General features: G+C 47.1%; 1 protein-coding gene across 1 annotated transcript in view; it reads left to right on the top strand.

Annotated features, from left to right (window-relative positions):
• SYBU (syntabulin) overlaps positions 1-20,523 on the top strand; it is a 39,055-nt gene extending 18,532 nt beyond the window's left edge. The window contains exons 4-7 of the mRNA XM_065753748.1: positions 15,781-15,883; positions 17,167-17,370; positions 18,401-18,550; positions 19,096-20,523. Coding sequence (XP_065609820.1) covers positions 15,781-15,883; positions 17,167-17,370; positions 18,401-18,550; positions 19,096-20,194 — 1,556 coding nt within the window. The 3' untranslated portion in view covers positions 20,195-20,523. The remainder of the gene's footprint in view (positions 1-15,780; positions 15,884-17,166; positions 17,371-18,400; positions 18,551-19,095) is intronic.
• Positions 20,524-20,925: the final 402 nt, after the last annotated feature.

The raw sequence follows: 20,925 nt of genomic DNA on the forward strand, positions 1-20,925 counted from the left end.
TGAAGCACATTTAGGACATAGGCTAACTAAATTACACTGAAGTGAAAAAAGTGCTCTACAACATCTGATAGAAAATACTGGAATATAATCAGAACAGAAAGGATAATTGTTACCATATCACTGCCATTTTTAGTTTGAGACTCTATTTAGATTAGATTTATAGTTTTGATTTAAACAAATTTACTTGCGTTGGCATGATAAACATGTTCAAATAGTCAAGTATTTCTTTCAGATGAGAATAAGCAAAGCGGTAGCTAGATAGAATGTTTTGACTTTAAGTGTTTCATAGTTTTCCACCTAAATCTACGTGTTCCGATTAAAGTGACCTAGAAAAACAATCTTTTGGTTCAGTGTTACAAATGTTATGATCTTCCGCTTCTAAAAACATAGTTCAGATATTACTTAGGAGAGATGAGTAGTTGTGTCATGGACTCTCAAGATGTGTGTCTCTTGTTCAGAAGATACTCAGATTCTACCAAGAACCCAGATACAATGGTGAAAATGGAGCATCAAAGAGAGAAGTCCCATCTGAAGAAGAAATGGCAAGTAAAGGGCACAGGCCAGTTCTGGCCTGGTGTCAGAGACCACCAACAATTAAGGGTACTGGGCACAAATCTTGTAGAGTTCACAGAATCATAGGTTTTGAAGGGACCTCTGGAGATCCATCTAGTTCAATCCTCTTGCTAAAACAAGTTCCCTACAACAGGTCACAGAGGAAGCCATGCAGGCAGATTCTGAGTATCTCCAGAGGAGACTGCACAACCTTTTGGGCAGCCAGTTCAAGTGCCCTGTCACCCTCAAAGTAAAGAAGTTTTTCCTCATGTACATAAGGAACTTCCTGTGTTCCATTTTGTGCCCATTGTCCCTTGTCCTGGCTGTGGGCACTACTGAAAAGAGCCTGGCCCCATCCACTTGACACCCACACTTTAAATATTGCTGAGGTCCCCTCCAGGCTAAACAGACTGGACTTTACCTAGCAGTTCCCCTGTCTGAGGAATCCAGAAGTGGACACGACTCAAAAAGTGGCCTCACCTGGGCAGAAGAGAGGAGGTGGATCACGTCCCTCGACCTGCTGGCTGTATTATTTTTAATGCACCCCTGGACAACATTGGCCTTCTTGGCCACCAAGGCACACTGCTGGCTCATGGCCAACCTGTTGTCCACTGGGACCCCCAGCTCCTTCTCTGCAGAGCTCCTTTTCAGCAGGTCTGCCCCTAACCTGTACTGGCGTGTCAGCTCTCCCAGATCTGTATCATCAGCAAACTTGCTGAGGATGCACTCTATCCCTTCATCCAGGACACTATAATGAAAATGTTAAACAAGAGTGGACCTAGTACTAGTCCTCGGGGAGCTCCCTGGCTACAGGTCTCCAACCAGACTGCACTACTGAGTTACATCCTTTCTAACAAAAGAAAAAAAAAAGTCTGGGGAATCCTTTACTTGGTTGAGTAAAGGGAGAAGAAACCTTAGATCTCTTTGTGCCTCTTCGAAAGAATGGACTTGAGCACATACAAGACGAGGGCCCTTGCACCAGACTGCAAGGAAAGCTGAGGAGCTGTACAGGCTGTTCCCAGGAAATCTGTTCTACTTTGGATAATTTAGTAACCATTTTATTGGGAATTTAAAGCTGAGTTCCCAGCAGGCAAACCACAACTCCTTTCTCTCTCACTCTGGCCCATTAATTATTGCAGTATCACTCTACATTTAGGTAAAGTGGGGCATCTGCCTTCAAAGGGAGATTCTCACTCCTGCATACCCTGCAGGCTGGCTCTTGTGGTTGTCTGTCCGTGGAAGGTCTGGGCTGCTGGATATGTGGAGCCCTGTGCCAGCCAATCCTTATTTTATCCCCAAATGCCTTTTGATAGAGTTAAAGGTCTTGGGACATGCTTCTGTGTCTGGAAGCAGTGTCTGAGTTCTTACCGTAAGAAATTCATGGGAGATGGCAATAGCTATAACCTTTAATCAGGCATGTTTTTTTCACTCTTCTGCTCATCCAGAATGGAGTATGAACTGAAAAAAAATTAAAAAAAGATAAACTGATGCTACATACACTGCACACTCTAAAATATTTCTTTTAAAATATGCATGAGGTCAGCTTTGAACATGATTTGCAATTTGTGTATTTACTACAGCAAATTTTCTACTCTTTCTGGCTATTTACTCTGGCTTTCGGCCTGCTTCACCTCCATAGAATGAAATACCATGCATATCAAAGAAGCCATTGTAAATCTTCCCCTAGGAGAATTTTTTTCATGCTCTGCTTTTAAATTACAATCAATATTATTGATGTCAATGTTCAGAATAGCTCTCTAATTCCCCAGTTATACTAAAAGTGTTCTCAGTATACTCCAGCTAAATTTTGTTACGCACTGCTCTCACAAACCATCGGTTTTTATTTCAGGTCATCATTTGTGAAATAACATGCATCACAGCCTGAATCCTGTGTTCCTGCTACACTGTTTTCTTTACAGTTTTCCAGCTGTATTTGTCCTCCCTTCATAAACACTGTTGCCAGTATTTCATTTTATCTTTGAATATACAAATTGCATTTCCTTAATCTCCCTTCATGAACAGTGCCCTATAATCCTATTATCACTGTTGTTGACCTTTTTTTTGGAATTCCTCCAGGCTATTAATGCCTTTATAATGAGAATCCTGGGATTTAAACTGTTTTCTGAGCAATGTTTATTCAGAAATTGATAGAATATTTCCTTTTTTGTTTTCCTTTACATCCACCATTTATTTTTAGTCTGACATCTTATTATGTTGAAAGTGGAGCTATGCAAATAACTTTCATCACTGAAACCTTGTGGGATGATTCTCACAGCTGGAATGTGGTTATTGATGGCTACAAGCTGTTCAGAAGGGACAGCTGAGGGGGAATGGGAGAAGGCATTGCCCTTTACATCAGGGAAGGAGTGGAGTGTGAAGAGCTGTCCCTGAAAAATGGCCACAAGCAAATCAAAAGCCCATGGGTGAGAGTTAGAGACTGAGGCAACAAAGGGAGCCTTGTGGTTGGTCCCTACTACAGGCCATCTGATCAAGCGGAGCCTGTGGATGAAGCCTTCTTCCTCCAGCTGTAGGAGGCACCGTGTTTGCTGGCTCTCAGCCTATTGGGGGGCTTCCACCACCCTGAAATCTACTGTAAATGTAGCGTGGTGAGTTGTAGGCGATCCAGGAGACTCCTGGAATGTACTGGGAGTAAATTCCTGAGCCATATAATAGGCAGTCCCACCAGGACAGATGCATTGCTGGTCCTATTGCTCACCAGTGCAAGGCAGTTCATAAGTTCATAAGTTCATAAGGTTGGAAAGGACCTATAAGATCATCTAGTCCAACCATCCTCCTATCACTATCTCAACCCAACTACTAAATTAAATCCTTTAGCACCTCATCTAAACGCTTCTTGAACAGCGCTAGGGATGGTGCCTCAACCACCTCCCTAGGCAGGCCATTCCAGTGCCTGACCACTCTTTCAGAAAAGAAATGCTTCCTCAGGTCTAATATAAATCTTCCCCGGCGCAACTTGTGGCCATTCCCTCTCGTCCTGTCGTTATTTATCAGGGAGAAGAGGCCCACCCCCTCCTCACCACAACCCCCCTTCAGGAAGTGGTAGAGTGCAATAAGGTCTCCTCTGAGCCTCCTCTTCTCCAGACTAAACAATCCCAGCTCCCTCAGCCGCTCCTCATAAGACTTGTGCTCCAGACCCCTCACCAGTTTTGTTGCCCTTCTCTGAACACGCTCCAGGGCCTCAATGTCCTTCTTGTAGTGAGGGGCCCAAAACTGAACACAGTACTCGAGGTGTGGCCGTACCAGAGCTGAGTACAGGGGGATGATCACCTCCCTGCTCCTGCTGGCTACACTATTTCTAATACAGGCCAGGATGCTGTTGGCCTTCTTGGCCACCTGGGCACACTGCCGGCTCATGTTGAGCCGAGCATCAACCAACACCCCCAGGTCCTTTTCCTCTCTACATTCTTCAAGCCATTCTGCCCCAAGCACCAGTTGATTGGTGACATCGTGACTAGAGGCTGCCTGGGCTGTAGTGACCAGTGGAGTTTACACTCCCAAGGAGTATCAGACAGGCAAAGAGTAAAATCAGGAAGCCTAATTTTAGGAAAGCCAACTCTTCAGGAAATTCAGAACCCCTTGTCAGTCTGTCCTCAAGGACAAGGGGGTGGAGCAGAGCTGGCAGATGGTTAAAGAAGCTCTCCTTAGGGCACAAGAGCTCTTCATCTCCAGGCGTAGGAAGACAGGAAAGGAAGTCAAGAGATCGGCGTGGCTGGACCAGGACCTGATGGTCAAACTAGAGAGCAAGAAGAAAACGCACAGGCAGTAGAAGCAGGGTATAGTGCTGCTGCTGACCTGCGTAGGGATGGGGTCAGGAAGGGCAAAGCCTAACTAGAACTGAACTTGACAAGGGGTACAAAGAAGGATAAGAAAGACTTCTACAAGTACGTCAGTGAAAAAAGGAAAGTCCAGGAGGGCATATCCCTGTAGTGAGCAATGGAGGAAGGCTAGAAGGAGAAGGAGAAGGTACTCAGTAACTTTTTTGCTTTAGTCTTCAGAAGCAGCTGCTGTACACACAGCCCTTAAGCAGATGGTTCAGAAGGTGGGAATGGGAGGAGTGATGCTCCTGCTGCTGTAAGAAAAGATCAGGTTTGCAACCGCCTGAGGAATCTGAACATCCATAAGACTATGGTCTTGATGAGGTGCGTCCCAGAGACCTGAGGGAATTGGCTTACATAGCTGCCAAGCCCCTCTTGACGATACTTGAAAAGTCATGGCAGCCAGGTGAAGTCCCTGATGACTGGAGAAAAGGCAGTACAGCACCATTTAAGAAAAGTAGATAAGAAGACTCAGGGAACTACTGACCGCTCAACCTCACCTCTGTGCCATGGAAGATCATGGAGCAGATCCTCATGGAAACTGCATGGAAGAGTGGGATGTGATATGGCATAACCAGCATGATTTCACCAAGGTTATGTCCTGACCAACCAACGCTGTGGCTTTTTATGATGAAGTAGCTGTGTGAGTGGACAAGGGATGCCACTGGTTGCAGTCTGGACTTCATAAGAGTTTTGACATGGTCCCCCATAACATCCTTCTCTCCAAATTGGAAGTATGTGGATTTGATGGATACACTATTCAATGGGTGAAAAACTGGTTACAAGGTCACACGCAGAGAGTTAACGATCGTTGGCTCAGGGTCTGGATGGAGGTCATTGGCAAGTGGTGTCCTCAGGGGTCCGTACTGGGAATAATGCTCTTTGATGTATTTGATGTGGGATCTTTGGTACAGGAGAGATGTGGACCAACTGGAGTGTACCCAGAGAAGGCCCACAGAAATGATCCAAGGGGTGGAACAGCTCTCCTACAAAGATAGGCTGAGAGAGCTAGGGCTGTTCAGCTTGGAGAAGAGAAGGCTGTGAGATGACCTGATAGCAGCCATTCAGTGTCTAAAGGGGGGCTACATGAAAGAACGGAGCAGACTTTAGCAGGGCCTGTTGTGGTAGACGAGGGGAAATGGTCTCAGACTAAAATAGGGGAGATTTAGATTGGATATAAAGAAGTTTTTCACAGTAAGGGTGGTGAGGCACTGGGACAGGTTGCCCAGAGGAGGTGGATGACCCATGTCTGGAGATACTCAGGATCAGGCTGGACCAGACTCTGAGCAACCTGACCTAGCTGTGGATGTCCCTGCTGTACATTGTAAGGGAGTTCCACTAGGCGATTTTTAAAGGTCTTACAACTCTAAGGACTCTGTGTTTCTTTCATGATTCAGAGGTTTGCAGCCCAGTCAGAACATTAAACAAAACCTTTGCTTCTGACTGAACAAAGTCAGTCCTCGAGATCAGCTGCTTGGAATTGGCACGGCCGGAGCTGCAGTGGCACATTTTGAGGTACAGGGGGCGATTTCGGGGGGTTCCTGTCTCACGGGAACCGCGTGAGAGCCGTTAGTCCCTTCAGCTAACGGCAGCTCTGTCGCGAGAGGCTGACGTGGCGTCGGCGTTGCCAGGGCAACGGCGGGTGATTTAAACGGTCAGAACGCGGAACTAACGCTCAGTCCTTGAGATCAGCTGCTCGGAATCGGCACAGCCGGAGCTGCAGTGGCTGATTTTGAGGTACAGGGGGGTTTTTCGGGGGGTTCCTGCCTCACGGGAACCGAGTGAGAGCAGATAGTCCCTCAGCTCCTCCGGGACTGGACTCCCTCAGGACTCCCCGACCTGTCCCCGTTGGGCAGAAGGGGGATATCTGAGGGATGGGGAGGGCTGGCCAGAGAGTCCCTGCTCGGTACCGTTGGCAGTCTCCCCTTCTGCCTCCTCCGTGTCCCCAGGTTCCCCAGGTCCCCCTAAGCAATAGGTTTGCAGCGCTGGACGTTGAGGAGGAGATAAGGGGGGAGGTGCAGGAAGATTCCCCCTGCAGGTCACCAATGGCAAGGCAGTCGACTCCGCGCATTGAGACTGCTGCCAAGAAAGAAAGAAAGAAAGGTGATGGTAGTGGGCGGCTCCCTTCTCAAGGGAACTGAGGGCCCCATTTGCAGACCGGACCCAAGCCGCGGGGAAGTGTGCTGTCTCCCTGGGGCCCGGATCAGGGGCATTGCTAAAAGACTCCCAGATTTGATACGCCCCACTGACTACTACCTGTTACTCATAGTTCAGGCAGACTGCAGTGAAATAACTCAGAGAAGCCTGCGAACTATGAAAAGAGGTTTCAAGGGTTTAGGGCGATTAGTTCAGGGGTTGGGAGCACAAGTGGTGTTTGCTTCCATACCTTCTGGGGCGGTGAAGGACACAGAATGGGCTAGGAAAACACAGGTGATGAATAATTGGCTTAGAGGCTGTTGTAGAGACAGACACTTTGGGTCTTTTGACCATGGGGCAGTTTACTCGGCTCCTGGCCTGTTATCTGTTGATGGAATGCACCTGTCTCAAAGGGGGAAACGAATCCTAGCACAGGAGCTAGCTGGACTCATTGAGAGAGCTTTAAACTAGCTGTGACGGGGGAAAGGGATAAAACAGGGCTCTCCAGTAAAGAGCCTAAGGAGGCTGTGCTGGAGAAAGGGCTGAGGCAGATGTCTCAGCTGAAGTGCATCTACACCAATGCACGCAGCATGGGCAACAAACAAGAGGAGCTTGAAGCCATTATGAGGCAGGCTAACTATGACCTTGTGGCTATTTGCAGAAACATGGTGGGACCTCTCCCACGACTTGTGTACTGAGATTGATGGCTACAAGCTCTTCAGAAGGGATAGTCAGGGAAGAAAGGGTGGTGGCATAGCTCTCTATATCAAAGAGTGTTTTGATGTTGAAGAGCTTGAGGTTGGAAATGATAAAGTAGAGTGTCTATGGATAAGGATCAAGGGGATAGTCTTTAGGAGTGACATCGTGGTGGGGGTCTGTTATAGACTGCCTAGTCAGGATGAAGAAATAGACGAGGTGTTCTATAAACAACTCGTAAATGTTGCACGATGGCCAGCACTCGTTCTCATGGGAGACTTCAACTTCCCTGATATATGCTGGAAATATAATACTGCGCAGAGGAATCAGTCCATGAGATTTCTAGAGTGTGTGGATGATTGCTTCCTGACTCAGCTGGTGCAAGAGCCTACCAGGGGAGATGCCTTGCTTGACCTGCTCTTCACTAACAGGGAAGGACTGGTAGGAGATGTGAAGGCTGGGGATTGTCTTGGCCAGAGTGACCATGAAATGGTGGAGTTTGCTATTCTTGGTGATGTCACGAGGGTGACTAGCAAAACTGCTACCTTGGACTTCCGGAGGGCAGACTTTGACCTGTTCAGGACATTTGTTGCAAGGGTCCGTTGGGACTCACTCCTGAGGGGTAAAGGGGTCCAGGAAGCCTGGATGCTCCTCAAGATGGAAATCTTAAAGGCACAGGAGCAGGCTGTCCTGGAGTCCATTATGTCGAGCCGGAGGGGAAGAAGACCTGTGTGGATGAACTTTTGTTGAGACTCTGAGAGAAAAGAAGATTCAGTGTCCTCTAAAAGATGGGACAGGCTACTTGAGGAGACTCCAGAGAACTTGCCAAGATTTGCAGGCAGAAAGCTAGAAATGCAAAAGTCCAGCTTGAACTCGGCCTCACCTCAAGTACTGTGTTCAATTTTGGGCCCCTCACTACAAGAAGGACATTGAGGCCCTGGAGCGTGTTCAGAGAAGGGCAACAAAACTGGTGAGGGGTCTGGAGCACAAGTCTTATGAGGAGCGGCTGAGGGAGCTGGGATTGTTTAGTCTGGAGAAGAGGAGGCTCAGAGGAGACCTTATTGCACTCTACCACTTCCTGAAGAGGGGTTGTGGTGAGGAGGGGTGGGCCTCTTCTCCCTGATAAATAACGACAGGATAAGAGGGAATGGCCACAAGTTGCGCCAGGGAAGATTTAGATTAGATTTGAGGAAACATTTTTTCTCTGAAAGAGTGGTCAGGCACTGAATGGCCTGCCTAGGGAGGTGGTTGAGGCACCATCCCTAGCGCTGTTCAAGAAGCGTTTAGATGAGGTGCTAAGGGATTTTATTTAGTAGTTGGGTAGGGATAGTGATAGGAGGATGGTTGGACTAGATGGTCTTGTAGGTCCTTTCCAACCTAATATACCTATGAACCTATGAAAGATGATATTCAATCTAAATGTCTCAGATGTTTGGGCAAATATTTTAATGTTTATAACATTAATTTCCAGTCCCTATTCCAAAAAATAAAAGAAAAAGAAAAAACTAGCAGCTGGGAGAGCAAAATAAAAGTTGCCCATCGTTGCCCAAAACTTCAAACCGTAGAACTCAATTTTCTTACATCTGTTCCAGATGTGTAACACATCTGTTATATCCTGCAGAAAGCTCTTATGGAAGTGGTGTACATTCCCTGGTTCTCCTTCTGGACATTGAACTGGGGAGGTGCAGACCCATTTGAACTTGCTGATATAGCAAGGGGTATTGAAGACAGGTATCCTAAATAGGGCTGGAAGTTCCATCACCATCCAGGTCCTGCTGCTGGATGCTGTGTGCGCCCCAGTGATGGAGTGGGGAAAGGTGCAACCTGCACCAAGTTCAAAGCTGACTCTGGCCCTGCAGATCCCAGCTGAGTCCTTTGCCCACTGAAGTAAAAAGCCACCAACAGCAGCCATAACTTGAGATGTATTGTCTGCAGGACTAACTTGGCTGTTTTAGTATAAAAATGATTGTTCAGGCAAACGATCAACACACAGGGTAGGGTTTTACTGTTCTTTACAGTAAATGACGTTTGAACTCAGTTTATTTTTGTAATCATTTCAGTGATCCTGTTTTGGTAATATTTGATAGTAGTATGATGAATTTTGCTTTTCATCCTCAGGACTGCAGAGCTGCTAAGTTTGTTACCTCCCAGATATGTTTCTCATTCCAGCATTTGTCTATTCCCTGTTAAAAACATGTCAAACTGGTTTAAAATGTTTTGTTTACATTAGAATGAAAACCATATGCCTGACATGAAGGGTGACTGTGCAAAAGCTTTCAGCTTGAACCCATGCATTTGCATGGACACGTGCCTGTGCAGTTAACTGCTGCACACCAGGCAGCTTCTCTCTTCCTTGTGTATTGGAACCAGATTTAGATGTGTGGAAGGGCCCTCAGAGAGCCCTTTGTTAAACTTCTGCCACCAGCGTGACAAGAGGGCTGGGATGTTTTCCCAGTCTGTGATGGAGTTCACTCCCTTTCTGTGTACTGCTAAGTCATCCCTGCCAAAGATGACAGTTTCCAGCTCCTAAAAATACATCTGACCAGCCTGTCTGCTTCCTTTGAAACAGAGCAAATAGCACTGCCAGGTATAAAACAAAAGATTTCCTGAGATGACAGTACAGGCTTTCTTGTAAAAAATATTTGTATATAGGTGCATTCAAACACACATCTATACAGCTGTCAGATGGAAGCTGAGTACCACATTACATCACTATCAGTATATTTTTCAAACATCCACTCTCAATGTATGTAGTGAAATCAATGTAGCAAAGTGGCATCCTTGTGGCTCTGATTTCAGGAGCCTGTTTCAGTGAGAGGAAGGTGGGCTCCCCACACCATTCCCTTCTGCTCTGTGAACACATTCCCCTGACGGGGGACATTTCATGCTGAAGAGAAAAATTTTGGGAGCCATTTTTAAGGTACTGTCAGAGCAGCTCAAACTGCACATAGCAGCACAAAAAGTAATTAGGTCAGGCAGATTTCTGTACAGAGGATCTCCTTAAGTTACATAAAGAAGAAGAAAAAACTACTTGAAATGCTTTTTTATCAGTTCCAGCATTCAGCTGTAGCTGCTCTACAGATCTGTGAGTTAAAACCAACAAATAAGAAACACACAAGCTTTGAGTGCAGTGATACACAAAATACACATGATGGCTCTCTGCCAACATCAGTAATTAGTTTGTAGTGACTATGTTTTTGGAGAAGAGATTGATTGTGGTTTCACAGCGTCCACAAGTCACATTGTGTATTCATTTTAAGATCTGCAGTGCTTATAATTTGCATAATGTGAACTACATTATTGTCAAAACTACCGTATTTTGATGAGATCAGAAAACTGCATAATGAGATAAATTTTGATTATGTTATTTGATAACAAACCTTCTTCTGAAGTAAAACGATTAAGCAAGCAGGATGAGCAGAAATCAAGATGAATAATCAGTTTAGGTCACACAAGCAGCAGTCTGAGTGGCAGGGATCATTTATAAAATCAAGTTTAGATCCAGAGGGGAGTAGGATCTGTGTTGCAGATCTTCCATGAAGGCTTCTAGCTGAAACTGAGCTGGAATCTCCTCGCCCAGCAGGTCTGAATGATGTAGAACTCACATTGAGCATTTTGCTGCACATCCCTCTGGATTGCAGGGGGACAAGGGAGGGGGGAAAGCCTCCTTTCCCCTTTAGTACTGTTGATGCCAGTCTTTGCTGTTCCCATCAAGTTCTGAGTGTGCAGCTTGCAACTCTGAGCTTGATGACTACAGTGCACATAGAGTAAGAGGGATTAGTGAGGCATTAAAATCCAGGACTCACAGCAGTGAGCAGGTGAGGCACACCTCTTCCCGGCCATAGGAAATGCCAGAGTAGGGCCTGTCCTCCATACGGAGCCTTCCTGGTCTTGAATGCTCCCGTGTGCTGGTTCCTGGACATTCCATTCCTTTAAAACATGACCAGTCCTGGTGTTAGGACCATAGTTAGTGCCATAACTGAGGGGTTACCCAAAAGTGTTTTCCTGGAGCTCAAGGGAGAGGTTGGAATCCCATTCCTTTCGTAGGTTACAGGAGTTCAGATCCTCACCTCTCTGAAGAGATTGTGATGATGCAGCCTTCTGGCAGTCTTCATTTGCTTCAACCTAGGTGCTAGGGGAGGGTATGAGACTTCATAACTTCTTTCAAGCCTCTTTTGCTTACTTTTCTGAGTGAATACTGGGCAGTTCTTTCCCAGATTGCCTGTGGTGTGAGAGGACAGCCTTGCAGGAACCCCCCCATGTTAAACAACAAGGACTCATCATCACCGTTTCCTGGACAGATAGTGTTTATGTTGTTAGAGGTTAGAAATAGAGATGTAGCTGTGTTAAAAGTTTCAAGACAAAGGAAACCAAATCTCTTAGAACTTATGACAGAAGGCCCTCTGCTTTTCCAGCTGCTACCAATGGCTCTGCTGGAGTTCTTGTAGTCAGGCTCAGTCTCTCCCCTTGAGGTCTCCAAACTAAGCTGTCTGCAAAAACAGTGTTACATCTATTTCTCTATTTGCTGCTGGTGAACATTTGTGCATATTTTGGTCCTGTTGCCATAGAACAGGATATTCTTAAGGACAAGGAGGCTCAGCAAATTTATGTTTTGAGGACACGCTGCCTGTCAGCACTGTTGTATTTACAGCTCTATTTCTCTGGGTGACTATGTGCAAGAATTAGCACCAAGCCTGGCCTATATGAAGAGACTGTGTTAATGGAGTCACAGGTAGGTACGTTCTGTGTTTTGTGTGTAGTGACAGCCATGAAATAGTAGCGGATCTCTAAATCAAACAGGCACACACGCATCTGTTCTCCCCATAAATGCTCTGAATGATCGCTTTGCTGTACCGTTGTCCTAATGCTGTGGCTGAGGCAGTAAATAGAGTAGGGTTAATGGGTGTGGTATTTCTGCACCCCAAAATGTAGATGGGAGGGCTGCCATGCATGAATAGGAAAAACTGAAGGCAGTGTGCTGTTGGGTCAGTGACATTGCCCATGGTGCTGCACCATTTCACTCCTGCTCCTCACATTCCTATCCTGGGTAGCTAGTTAGGGCAAAAGACTGTGGTTTTGAGAAATGTCAGCTGCTTTCATGGTTAATGCTGCTTCTGGGGGTTGTTCTCCTGCTTACATTTGTGAGCTTTTGTGGTGACATCATCACAGTCACAAAAGCAGCCAGCAGGCCTCCTGAGCTCCTGCTGCTGTGGGGATGGCTGCAGGAGGGACGAGGGGCTGCTCTCTGGCCCTGCCTGCATTGATGGTAGAGAAGGGGCTTCTCTTTGTTAAGAACACTTGTAAGATGGAAGTAACAAACAGAATAATATATTGCAATTTACAGGGAAATGTCTGTTGTTTTACATAGCAGTGTCTACTAAGTTGGAGAAAATATTTTTAGGTCTCCTAGTAACATTACTGTCCATCTCTGTTACATGCAAAGCTGCCTTGAACATAACTAACATGCCTGGAGACATTGCTGACAGTAGCCACTTTGGTTTATAAAAGTGTTCTAGAAGATCTTATAAATCTACATAGGCTTGATTTCGAACATAAGTAGTCTCAGCCTTCACACTGTATACAGCTGTTATCAGAACTGGGGCCACAGAGGTTAATTCTTGCTTTGCAGAACAGTTCCTGGTTTCACATGCATTTCAATCGTTCAGAAACCTCAGTAGCTGCATTTCCAGGCTCTGCTGAATCCTATCTGCAGTACCTGGCTTGGCAGCCCTCCCAAGCTCTGCACTGCCGGCCAAGCGGGTCAGGGAGAGGCTATTATTAAACCTTGCTTCCTTGAGATGCTTTCAATAGCAAGATCTGATTATGGTGCAGGCTGCTTAATCATAGATGAGCCCTGCAGGTCTCATGCTGTCTGTGCTGGGCTTTGGGAGCTGCTGGCGTCGGCGTGGGCACCGATGTTGGGGGGGCCAGACAGCAGAGGTATGGAATCCATGCAAGGGGTTTACCTGTTCGGGTCTGGTTGGGAAAAGCAGATTTGTGTGGCAGTGACACAGTGCTGTGTGTTCTGTAATCTCTTAGATGAGAGTGTTTTGTCTATCAGGAAAGCTGATGCTGCTTTGGCCATTATGTCTAGCAGTCATTTTACGTCCCTAAGGAGAGGGTTACTGACATCTGCGTTTGCAGACACGATATAAATACTCTGTGGAACAAAGCAGGGTTGTGCTCTGCCTCCCCGCCCTTCCCTGTCTTTGCGTGTGGTTTGAATTTGCTCCTGGCTGTAGCAACTTGGGGCAGCCCCAGTCTGGTTATCAGGGGTGCTGAGGTAAGCACGGGCTGGTTGGAGGCCGTAAAGCTGGGTCTCTGCAGTGGCATTTCTGAGCTGTGCATTTCTGTGCTGCAGAGCCACCCTGCAATGGACTGGGCTGATCAAGCAGCACAGAGGAGCAGAGTGAGGCTTGCAGCCATCTGTAAGATTAACAGGTCCACTGGCTTTCGGAGCACAGAGGGACGGTCCCCTGCTCTGTCCGAGCCCTCTGGCTGTGGCTCTGGCCTCCCTGCCTGCTGCTGCCAGCCTCTGCCTGCTCCCATCAGGCACGGTGCTTGCAGGGGCTGGGGCACAGTGCAGCTGCCCTAGTGCGGGCTGCCCTGTGCCAAGAGCTGTCCCTACCTTGTCCTTTCTGTTGGGATGCTGCAGAGCATTAAACAGCACAAAGCTGTGTGTGCCTCAAATACCTCTTCAATTAGAGTGAAAACAGCCAGGACACTGAAATGTTGTTCCCTCTGGTGATTGCCCTGAAGTAATCTTCTGGCCTGTCATAGAATCACAGGACCATCAAGGTTGGAAAAGACTTCTAAGGTGAGCAACTCCAGTTCTCAGCCCATCACCCCATGCCCAGTAAAGCATGTCCCTGTGTACCACATCTGCACATTTCTTGAACATCTCCAGGGGTGGTGACTCCACCGTGTCCCTGGGCATCCTGTGCCAATACCTCATTACACTTTCAGAGAAGTTTTTCCTCGTATCCAACCTGAACTTCCCCTGGTACAACTTCAGGCTGTTAACCTCTCATCCTGTCCCCGTTATCTGGGAGGAGAAGTCAACCCCCACCTCACCACAGCCTTCTTGCATGCAGTTATAGAGAGCAGTGAGGTCACCCCTGAGCCTTCTCTTCCCCAAACAGAACAATCCCACTTCTTTCAGCTGCTCCCCATAAGACTTGTGCTCCAGATCTCTCCCAGTTTTGTTGCCCTTCTTGGGACATGCTCTAGGGCCCCAGTGTCTTTCTTGTAGCCCAAAACTGAACACAATACTCGAGGTTTTCACATGAGACCCCAGTAAATACTGGAGGCTGAACTGAGGCTGGGTTGTACACACGTTGCTTTGCTTCTGTGCGGGTGCCAGGTACATAAACTTGATCTATAGCTTGCAGCTTGGAAGAAGAACAATAAAACCAGCTCAGCAAAGGGACGTCACAGGAAGGCAGCACTTTCCTTGCTGCCCAGCTGCTGTTTGAGACTGGGAGTGTGAGCTGGAGCCACAAGTCATGCGAATCCTGCCACTCAGACTGAGTGGAACTGGGCAATCAAATCAGAACAGGCAGGATCCTAAGGCTGCTAGGAGTGGTTGCAAAATGTTTCATCTCGTTTCTGTGAAAGGATGCTCCGCCAGTGCCCTTTTCCTCGTGCATGCAGGAGCTTGAAGGTGTGCCCATCAGCTTTATTTAAAGCTGAAAGGACCTGAGAACTTTATTTACCAACATGGGGATTGTAGCAGCTGTAGCTGTATCTCCCCCTCGTGGAAACCTACTTTAATGGCCATCTGAGTAGCAAACTGAAATAAATCCTAACTTCAGGGCTTTCTTCTGGGTAAGAATACTTTGTTAATACTTCTACTGGCCTTAGAAAAATGCAGGCAGTTTTCTCATATATAAAAGGGCTTTGGAAATACGAGCCATAATCCACAGAAAGTCAGTAATCAGATAGATTAACACCCAAGAAGCAGCTGAGAGCCATGCAATATTATTGGATTATTTTAAAGCCATTAGAACTGCCTTACTATGCTTCTGTGCCACGTGAAAACCTGCATATGTTTGTACATACATATACACGTATACTCGGTAAGGCTGTGTGCATTTATTCTTGTATGTGTAGACATGTATAACAGCCAGCTCAGAAGCCAAAATGGAAGCAGCTTTCCTCCCAGCAAACAGTATTTTCATATGATTTAAAGCAAAAGAAATCTGGTTATGCTTTTAATCGCCGTGTTCTTGAAGGAGCTGTGTAAGCAGCCTCATTCATATCCTGATAGCTGTGAGGAAGCAAACAGGTTGCCAGAACAGCCTAGTTCTAAAATGGCTTCTGTACAGCGAAGCATGTCGTGTCCAAATGGTTTCTTTTCTGCTATTGTTGAAGTGCCAGTTCTGAAGAAGTGCTGAAAGTCTGGAACATATCCAGTGCTCGTCCTTGGGGAAAATTCATGCAACTCCTGAAATTCACACAAGATAGACAAAGGAAGGATGCTTGTGATTCATTGTTATTTGAACGCAGTCGTTGAGGTACAGTTTCCACCGTGTCTTTACTCTTCCCTTTTCCTTTCCAGGGAGTGAAGCTGACTTTAGCTCTTCAAGCAGCACAGGCAGTATTTCAGCTCCTGAAGTCCACATGTCTGCTGCTGGAAGTAAAAGATCTTCTTTTTCTCGCAAGTAAGCAAATTTTGCTCTATATTTCAAATGTGGCTAGTATGAAGATAGACTGCTACGTGAGGTCTTTCAGTTCAGTTGCAACTCACTTGCACTTTCAAGTGGAAAGAGATGTTTCCTCTCGAACTTGTTCTTTTTTAACTGTTTGAATAAACTCACTACAAAACATTTCAGTGTTGTCGCAAACCACAGTCCTGTACTTCTCTGTAAAATAATGATAAATACACCCAAACCGCAGCACAGTGATGAAGGCTTGCAGCACAGCCAGTCAGCCATCTGTTCCTTGTAAACTGTTCCATTTCCAGAGACGGGAGGAAACCAATTCAGGCAATTCTAAGAGATTTTGCTTCATAATTCTGCGGTGCTTTAATTTTTACATTCAGATCTTCTTTTTTACTGGCTTGGTTTGCATTTTTCCATGGTTTTGAAACCCGCACTTTCACTGCAGCTTGGAAGAACAACTTCCAGTAGAGGGTGAAGGTAGCAGTGTAGGAAAGTAAATGAACTGATCGAATGAGGAGTGCAGCTGTAAAAGCTGGCTCCAGTGCCTCAGTTCTTTGGCAGTTACTGGACAGCACAGGTATGAATCGCATTGAAGCACACGCAAATAGCAGGTTTTTTAGTAAAGACAGGGAAAAGAAAGGTAAATATGTATGACAGAATCTGGAAGAAAGAAGAAAGTGTGCTTTCTTTGTCCATTTTGATACCGTTTCAGCCTGTTCTCAGCAGGGTCCAAACTCTATCTGGGCAAATGGATCGCTGATAATGACAGCCTGAACATCCAGTTTGCCAAAGGCACAGAAGAGCAGTGGCTCCAACAAAATCTGTCTTCACGCTGTGATCCCTCGGGCTGTTTGCTGAGGCCTGTGAGAGAAACCTTACAAGCCTCCAGCAGTCTCCAAGGACGGGCATCTTTGCAGGCCTGGCAGAGCAAAGCTGAAATGTGCTTCTTTTGGAACTAGTTGAGTTTGCAGTCCTTTAATTACTTAATGGAGTCAGAGGTTCGGGGAAAACAGGTGATCTGATGGAGTCACTGGAAACCACTACAGACCGACAAATGGGAAAATGCCAGAGGTTTCCCTAGCTCACGTAGTTCAAACAGGATCCTCACAGTCATCAAAAGAACGTGCAGTGGCTGATGACATGAAGTCATCCTTTTCTCCGAGCCGCTCACAGTTCTAGTGGTATCTCTTAGACAACTTGGTATGTAAAGTAAGACACGTAGTGCAGCGGGTTGTGTGACGAGGATGATCCAGTATGCTTTAACCATTTTGGTTCCTTTCCAGTCGTGGCCCTTATGGTCGGAATAGTGGATCCTCATCCTACAAGTCTGGAGTCAGCCCACCTGCTTCCCGGGAAAAGGACCGTTTGTCAGCACTGTGCAGAAGTCAGCAGAATCCTGTTAACATCCATCAGAATTATGGGCTTTCTTCTCCCAGCAGCAGTAACTCAGGCTCATACAACGGAAGTGACATCAGCCCAATAATGAGGCAAGTGTTAAGCCCAATAATCAGCCCAATAATGTGGCAAGTGTAAAATTTAATCACGCCAGCATTCAGTGCTCTGACTTACCTTCTGTGCTCTGGAATTCAGGATCAGCTGCCTGGATTGCTGAGCGAGTCGTCTTGCTCTTCAGCATAGGTGTGACTCGTAACACTGGTGGCTTGCCAGCAGGATGCTCCAGCCCATATTTTCCTACCGCTGTAAAAGCTGATTGTTTCAGCACAGTGAAATTAGAGGTTACTCTCAGGAGGCCTCTTGCAGTTGGTTTGCACTCCAAGACAGTCTCTTTAATGTGGCTTCACGCCATCAGCTCCAATGTGCACATACTGGTTCTTTCGCTGAAGTGTCCTTTCAATTTGGAGAGAGTTGGGTATGGTAGAGTAGAAAATGTTATACACTCAGGCAGAAATTCGCCCTGTCTGGCCTTAGGCACCTGCCCAGGGAGCACAGTTTTCTGCACAGGAAGAATACATATACCTGCCAGAAGATGCAGCAGTAGTGCAGAGACTAAGCTGCTGCCATTCTGCTGCTCTCCCTTCCTCTCTCAAACAACTCAGCAGTCACGCAGAGTAGATACACACCTAAGCATAGAGAAGGTGAATGGAGGTTTCACTTTGCTCAGCATCGTAGCTCACATACGGATCTGAACTCAGTTCTTCCACTAGCTTACTCGGCCTGGTCTTCAGCCGAGTGCCACTGCCAGTGGTGTGGCTGTCTGCTCTTCAGCACGCCACCCATTTGGGATGAGGTGACACCTGGGTATTTCAAAGTTAAATAGCTCTTCTGATATCATTCCACTGAAACCAATTGCAGTGAACAGTAAATGCTTTGTGATAGCCACATGCCAGCAGTTTCCTCAAGTACGTGACATGGCAGTCACTTGTGCCAACACTGAGAAGCCCCACACAAATCAAGTGTAAACTCAGCTTTGTGTCAGTGTTGTATTTCTCTTTCTGCTACGAGTGAAGAACTGTAGGAGCGATGTTGTGTGACCATTTCTCTTTTCTTCCTCTCCAGGCGATCAGGGAGGTATTTGGCTTGTGGTGATAACCACAGCATTAAGCTGCAAAATCCAGAGCAGTATTTGACTCCTCTACAGCAGAAGGAAGTCACAGTGCGGCATCTGAAAACAAAGCTGAAGGAATCTCAGAGCAAGCTTAAAGAAAGGTATATTTCCTTTCAGAAACTGGAGTGACAAAGATTTATTCGGGAGCATTTAGGGCTGGGAATCCTGAACGTTCTATCGATTTCTTGACCTTGCCGAGTTTCAAGGAATAAATTTGCAGCTTGCCTGCTGCATCAGATCAGCGTCGGCTCTGAGAGCTGCTTGCAGGCACGGGCATGGTGTGGCACTCGCTTCCCAGGCGGCCGTTTCTCAGTTCCTGTGGGGCAAGGCAGGAGAGGTGCAAGTTGTGTGCTGACAGGATCGAACCTACAGGCCACCGCTTGTGCCTCAAAGCGTCAGGGGTTGTAGCACAGCCCCCAGGCGTGCCACAGGTCTGCTGACAGCGCGGGGAGGTCAGTGCCCCCATTCAGCGGTCAGTGAGTGTTGGCAGGCGACCTGCAGCTCTCGGGGTGGCAGCAAGTGGTGCCTGGAGGAATGTGCCTCCTCCCTGGAGCATCTCTGCAGCCGCCCCAGTGCCGTGGAGCCTCTCCACTAGTTGACACCAACTGAGCAGGCAGAGAAGTGTCACATTTTTCTCTTTCTACAGGGAGACCGAAATTGAAGAGCTCAAAACTCAGCTGGGACGCATGAGGGAAGACTGGATTGAAGAAGAGTGTCATCGTGTGGAGGCGCAGCTGGCCCTCAAGGAAGCAAAAAAGGAAATCAAACAACTCAAGCAGGTCATTGAAACCATGAAAAACAACTTGGCGGAGAAAGACAAAGGCATCCAGAAGTACTTCATAGACATAAACATTCAAAACAAGAAACTGGAGTCTCTGCTGCACAGCATGGAGATGGCTCAGAACGGCTCTGTGACAGACGAGGATGTGTCTGACGCACCAGGGAAGCCGCTGGCGCTGTACACCAAGCTGCCAGACACCCTGATCGCGGAGGAGCAAGCTTTGGAGGAGTCGGTGGACAGCGGGGTGCTTCTCAACGAGGACATCGCCAGCGGGAGCGATTCCTTTCAAGAGACTTTCACCACTGCAGGTGTTGAGCTGGCTGATCCAGCTTTCTTCATTTCTGCTGTGGATCAAGAGATGCCTGAAAGCGTTCCTGGTGAAAAACTAAGTGATTTTAGGAAGGAAGAGAGGAGCGGCATCGTGACAGTGGAACAGTCCGTCCAGACTGACGTGGTGCCATATAGCCTAAACGTGGAGCGGCTCATTCAGAACATCTTCGGATCTCAGGATGTCTCTCCTCTGAGCCCACCTTCCTCACTGAAGGAATTGGGTGAATTTTCTTGCGGAAGCTCCAGTGATTCCGGTATAGTAGTGGACTTAACTCCAAGTGATCCAAACTCTGCCATCCTTTTGTCTCCCGTGGAGTCTCCACGCAGAAAGGTGGATTTTGGAGTTAACGAAAATCGTGTCATGAAAGAACTTGATTTTATGGAACCGCGTGATGGAGTGTTCGGGTGCGTGAGCACTTTCTGTGAGACAGGAATGATGAGGAGGCACTGGAGTGGCAGTCTCCTCGTAGATCTCCTGGCTGTAGCAGCCCCCGTCGTACCCACCGTCATGTGGGCGTTCAGCACTCAGAGAGGAGGAGTAGACCCCATGTACAATATAGGAGCCTTGCTTCGTGGCTGCTGCCTGGTGGCCCTGCACTCACTGCGCCGTACACCCTCCAACGTTAGAACCTAAATTCCGCTGTCACTGGGCTGAGGTGGAGAGGGGGGGATGAGAGATATAAGAAGTTATTGTGTATTCTGGCAGAGTCCTTGGTTTTGCTCTTGAATGTTTGATTTGCACTATAAAATGGTTCAAAAACATGTTCCTTGTTTCCAAACTAAAAACACCGAACCCTGTAGCTCCACAAAATGTTTTTAACCGGCATTGGCCAGTACTGCTGCCTACAGAAGTCCTCTTCCTGCTCCCAGTCCCTCCCTTGGATGGTGTATTTCTCGTGCCATCGCATCCACACAGTAATTGGGAGCAGGGGCAGCAAAGAGCTGTCGCAGCTTCACGGCTCTTTGCTGAATTCCCCTTCCTCTCCCTTGCCCTGGCCGGTTCACCAGCAAATGCACAAGCACTACACTGTGCCTTGTGGGCAGCGTGAGGTGCGTATGGGAACGAAAGGCCAGGGAAAGGTGGGATATTTCTGCAGGCAACAGTAACAAAGCATTTGTGAAACTACAGTGTTCAGTAACACGGAGGCTCCTTTCCACTACACGTATCACACATGTACTCTAAAAAGCATGCTAGCGCTTGCCATTTGTTGTCTGAAGCGTCAATCCAATTTAGAGAAGAGAAAAAATGTATTTCCCAGACAGCTTGCAGCACATCCTTCATGCCTGTCCTGCGTAGTGCTCCTCTGAGTCCTGCAACCGCTTGAGCATTCCACCAGTCGTGTGCGTGTGAGGACTGTCACCAAA

The sequence above is a fragment of the Cyrtonyx montezumae genome, unplaced genomic scaffold, assembly GCF_038088225.1.
Source record: "Cyrtonyx montezumae isolate F1298 unplaced genomic scaffold, pur_monq_1.0 scaffold_8, whole genome shotgun sequence".
NCBI lineage: Eukaryota > Metazoa > Chordata > Aves > Galliformes > Odontophoridae > Cyrtonyx > Cyrtonyx montezumae.